The sequence below is a fragment of the Seriola dumerili genome, unplaced genomic scaffold (genome assembly GCF_002260705.1).
Source record: "Seriola dumerili isolate Sdu_G_001 unplaced genomic scaffold, Sdu_1.0 BDQW01000192.1, whole genome shotgun sequence".
In the NCBI taxonomy this organism is placed as follows: domain Eukaryota; kingdom Metazoa; phylum Chordata; class Actinopteri; order Carangiformes; family Carangidae; genus Seriola; species Seriola dumerili.
This window is the reverse complement of record NW_019174447.1, coordinates 939070-942784: the sequence shown is the minus strand read 5'-3', so window position 1 is coordinate 942784 and position 3715 is coordinate 939070. Positions and strand designations below refer to the sequence as shown.

Sequence of the window (3715 nt, the reverse complement as noted above, 5' to 3'; positions counted from 1 at the left end):
AGTTTTGCTAGATTCTTAATCCTAGGATTTATTATGTGTTGCCTCTGTTTTCAGCCATCTTTTTTTTTTTTAAAACTTGCTTGTTGATGTTTGAACTTGTGTAAACGTGTTTCATCAGTTTACCGTAAAGTGACCTACAGAAAAATGTTGGGCTGAGTTGTCAGAAGTACTGTTGTACAAAACACACTCACTGAGCACTATATTAGGAACACCTGTACACCTGCTTACTCAGCCAATCATGTTGCAGCAGTACATCCAGGTGAGGAGCTTCAGGTGATGTTCACATCAGGTCTGATCTCCTGGATTTTCACTCACAACAGTCTCTAGAGTTTTTCCTCAGAACGGAGCAACAACAAAAGCATCCAGTGAGCAGCAGCTCTGTGTTGATGAGAGAGGTCAGAGGTCAGAGGTCAGAGGAGAATGGACAGACTGGTTGGAGCTGACAGAAAGGCTACGGTCACTCAGATAACCACTCTGTACAACTGTGCTGAGCAGAGAAGCTTCAGAGTGAAGAACATGTCAAACCTACAACAGCAGAAGACCACGTCAGGTCCCACTTCCTGTCACCAAGACCAGAAACCTGAGGCTGCAGTGGACACAGACTCACCAACACTGGACAGGTGAAGACCTGGTCTGACGGATCTGGATTTGTGCTGAGGCAGCAGATGGTAGAGTCAGAGTCTGGATCCATGGAGCCAACCTGCTTTGTGTCAACAGTCCAGGCTGCTGCTGGTGGTGTGATGGTGTGGGGAATGTTTTCTTCTTAATACCAGTCAATCAAGGTCTGAACGTCGCAGTCTATCTGAGTGTTGCTGCTCGTTGTCTGATGTGAGTCTCGGATGTTTTGGACGTTGGTATCTGATGATTCGTTAAATTATCTTATTCATCTGATTTGTTTTGGAGATCACTCACGTCGTGTTTATATCAGGCTGAGAATAATACACCCCTCTCTATGATCTGTCAGAAACATCATTCATACTCCTCATCTGTAGTTATCTGCTGCTCCGACATAATCACTTACCTTTGGCCTCTCATCTTTTTTTTAATGACATGTAGAATAAAACTGTATTTATTTCCACATTTCTACCCTCCCCCGTCCCGTCCTGTCCCGTCCTCTGTCCTCTGTCCTCTGCTCGTCAGGACGGTCGTCTCACTCTGTCTGAGATGCTGGACAAGATGGACTTCATCAAGATCAGCACCATCACTGACTATGGAAGCATGAGGGTGGACGGCCATGATGAACTGTGAACAATCTACTGCTGCACCAGAGGAGTCTTTGTCCGGGTTAGAGTGAATGTGATCTGAAGTAGCCAACAACAGCAGCCCAGACTCAAAGAGGCGCTGCAAAGCTGCTGAGGGGACTTCAAGCTACAGACGCAGCAACTAGTTTGTCTGACACTGGACTTAATCTGAAGACGCACACAATAAAAAACCAACCAGACCTGAGTCTGTGTGTTTAATGGAAACTACCTGAAACCTGCTGTATACACACAACACATATACAACACACACACACACACACTGCAGCTATATCAGCTGCAGTGTGTGTGTGTGTTGTATATGAAACCAGTGTCTATCTCTGACCATCACATACAACAGTTAAACTGTTTAAACTGACATCAGGTAAATCAGATCAGGTCAGATTGTCATCATGAGGATTTAACATCTGGACAGCTGTTCCTCTCCATGAACTTTAATGTTATTTAACGTCTCATACAGTTTGTAGAAGCGATGACTCTATGAGTCCCACTTTTGCAGAACACAGAGGCATTTTTTAATTTTTATTTTAGAAAAGTCGACAAAACAATGATGAATGTTCTGTGTTTCCACTGAGTGATGTTAAGTGAATGAAGCTGTTTTCTCCTCTCATATCATTCTAATTAAACGTGACAACAGATGTCCAGCACATGGCTTGAATGTGAAAAAAAGTGTTTCTATTTCAATGTGTGAAATATTGTTTTTTTCAATAGTCTGAAAAACCACCTAAATGCGAGCGTATAAATTTGTTTTGCAACACTGGAGTTTCTTTGAAATACACGTTTCAATCACTGGTTTTTAAGTTCCAGATTTCAAATTACTCATGAAGCCGGTTAATGGAAACACACCTACTGTTTGGTTTGTCTGTTCTGGGCTCCTGTAGCAACATGGCAGGTTTGTGGAGGAGGACCTGCTCCCCATGTAGATATATTCTAAACTAATGGAAACATATGATGATGAAGATCATCACTCTGGCCCTTTAAGATGAAGATCTGTGACTGACAGCAGCTCAGACTGAGGCTGAACGGCTCTGTCTTACATGGACAGAGGCAGTGAAGACAAGATCAGCTGTTTACAAATGTCATTGAGGAGGGAGCTGTATCAACATAACTCATTTATTAACCTCTGGTTGAATTTAAAAAAAAAAAAAAAAAAACAGTCAGGAACGGGAACAGGGAAAGTACACAGCAACATCATAGTGTGGAGGGAGGAGTTACAAAAATATACCAGCTGTTTATAATGAGGAAGTACAAAGATCGCTGTGACGACACTGCAGTCAGATCCTCCTCCGTTCACACCTGCATCACTGGACGAGCCTCTTTCGCCCTGAGGTCCACCCCGGAGGCAGCGAAGCCGGTTCCACCCTGTGAGGAGAACAGGTGACAGGTGAGAGGCGTCAGCACCGGGTTCACATCAGCACAGACCCTCTGGAGAAAAGCCTTCAGGCCCCTTCATCTTATGCTAAAATCAGTTCACTTCATTTCGCCTCATTAGTCTACACTCAAATCCCCATAATGACAAAGTGAAAACAGATTTTTTTTGCAAATGACAACAAGAAACAGGAAAACATGGCTCATAATCTGAGCAGAGAGAAGGGGAAGAGTTTTTAGAGACCAAAGTGATTTTTCTTTTTATTGCTTCACTATTGTTTCAAGTAAAACGTCCTTGTAACTATTGAATTCTTCCAGAAGACAAACATGCTCTGCTGGAGTAAACGGAGCTGAGCGGTTGGATGCGCATTGAAAAAAGTCTTAATTTACCCAGAATTCATTGTACCACAGTCCATCTTCAGATGGTCCAGAACAGATGTCTATCTGAAGTCTGACTGTTTGTTATATCTAAGACACAGTCAAAGTCTGTCTTTGGGGAACCGGCCCCTGACCTCAGCAACACGGCTGCCGGTGTGTCTACATGATCTGAGGAACACAGGATGACGGTTGGAATGAACCTTGATTCTTATAGGAACTAGTTTCAGAGAGCACCTCCTCTCCTAACACCTCCTACACCCTGACATGTCTAACTAGCTCTTATTGTGACCTTTCACGGCTCTTCTTCACCTGATCTCCTTCACTAATTACACAGATGTAGTACTTAGAACTTACACCAAGGTCTCCTATTGCACTGAAGATTCAGTGATGTCTCTCTGGATAAAAGNGGGGGGGGGGTGTTAAAGCAGTGATGTCACACAGTCAGAGGTTATGTCTACACTACTGTTTTTAGTTTTAAAACAAATCTCTTCTGCTACATTTTCTCCCTTCTCCTGGCGTCCACATGACTCTGGAGTTTTCAGACCGTAAAAACAGGGACTTTCAGAAACGCTGCAGGACCGGTTTTAGTTTTGGTTGTGTTGTCATCTGGACGGACTGAAACGGAGACCTCTGGAAACGATGACGTAGACGCCCGCGGTCGCTCCTTGATTGTGTCTCATCAGCCTGGACTACCAGTGGTGAATACAACA

The 3715-nt window shown here is 43.7% G+C and overlaps 2 protein-coding genes across 3 annotated transcripts in view; one reads left to right on the top strand and one right to left on the bottom strand.

The window, feature by feature from the left end:
- rcn3 (reticulocalbin 3) overlaps window positions 1-1446 on the top strand; it is a 19621-nt gene extending 18175 nt beyond the window's left edge. For both annotated transcript variants that reach the window (XM_022753701.1, XM_022753700.1), the window contains one exon: window positions 1141-1446. In XM_022753701.1, coding sequence (XP_022609422.1) covers window positions 1141-1248 — 108 coding nt within the window. In that variant the 3' untranslated portion in view covers window positions 1249-1446. The remainder of the gene's footprint in view (window positions 1-1140) is intronic.
- Window positions 1447-1823: 377 nt separating this feature from the next.
- nosip (nitric oxide synthase interacting protein) overlaps window positions 1824-3715 on the bottom strand; it is an 8235-nt gene continuing 6343 nt past the window's right edge. Inside the window, exon 10 of the mRNA XM_022753703.1 lies at window positions 1824-2621. Within this exon, the coding sequence (XP_022609424.1) occupies window positions 2550-2621 (72 nt within the window). The 3' untranslated portion in view covers window positions 1824-2549. The remainder of the gene's footprint in view (window positions 2622-3715) is intronic.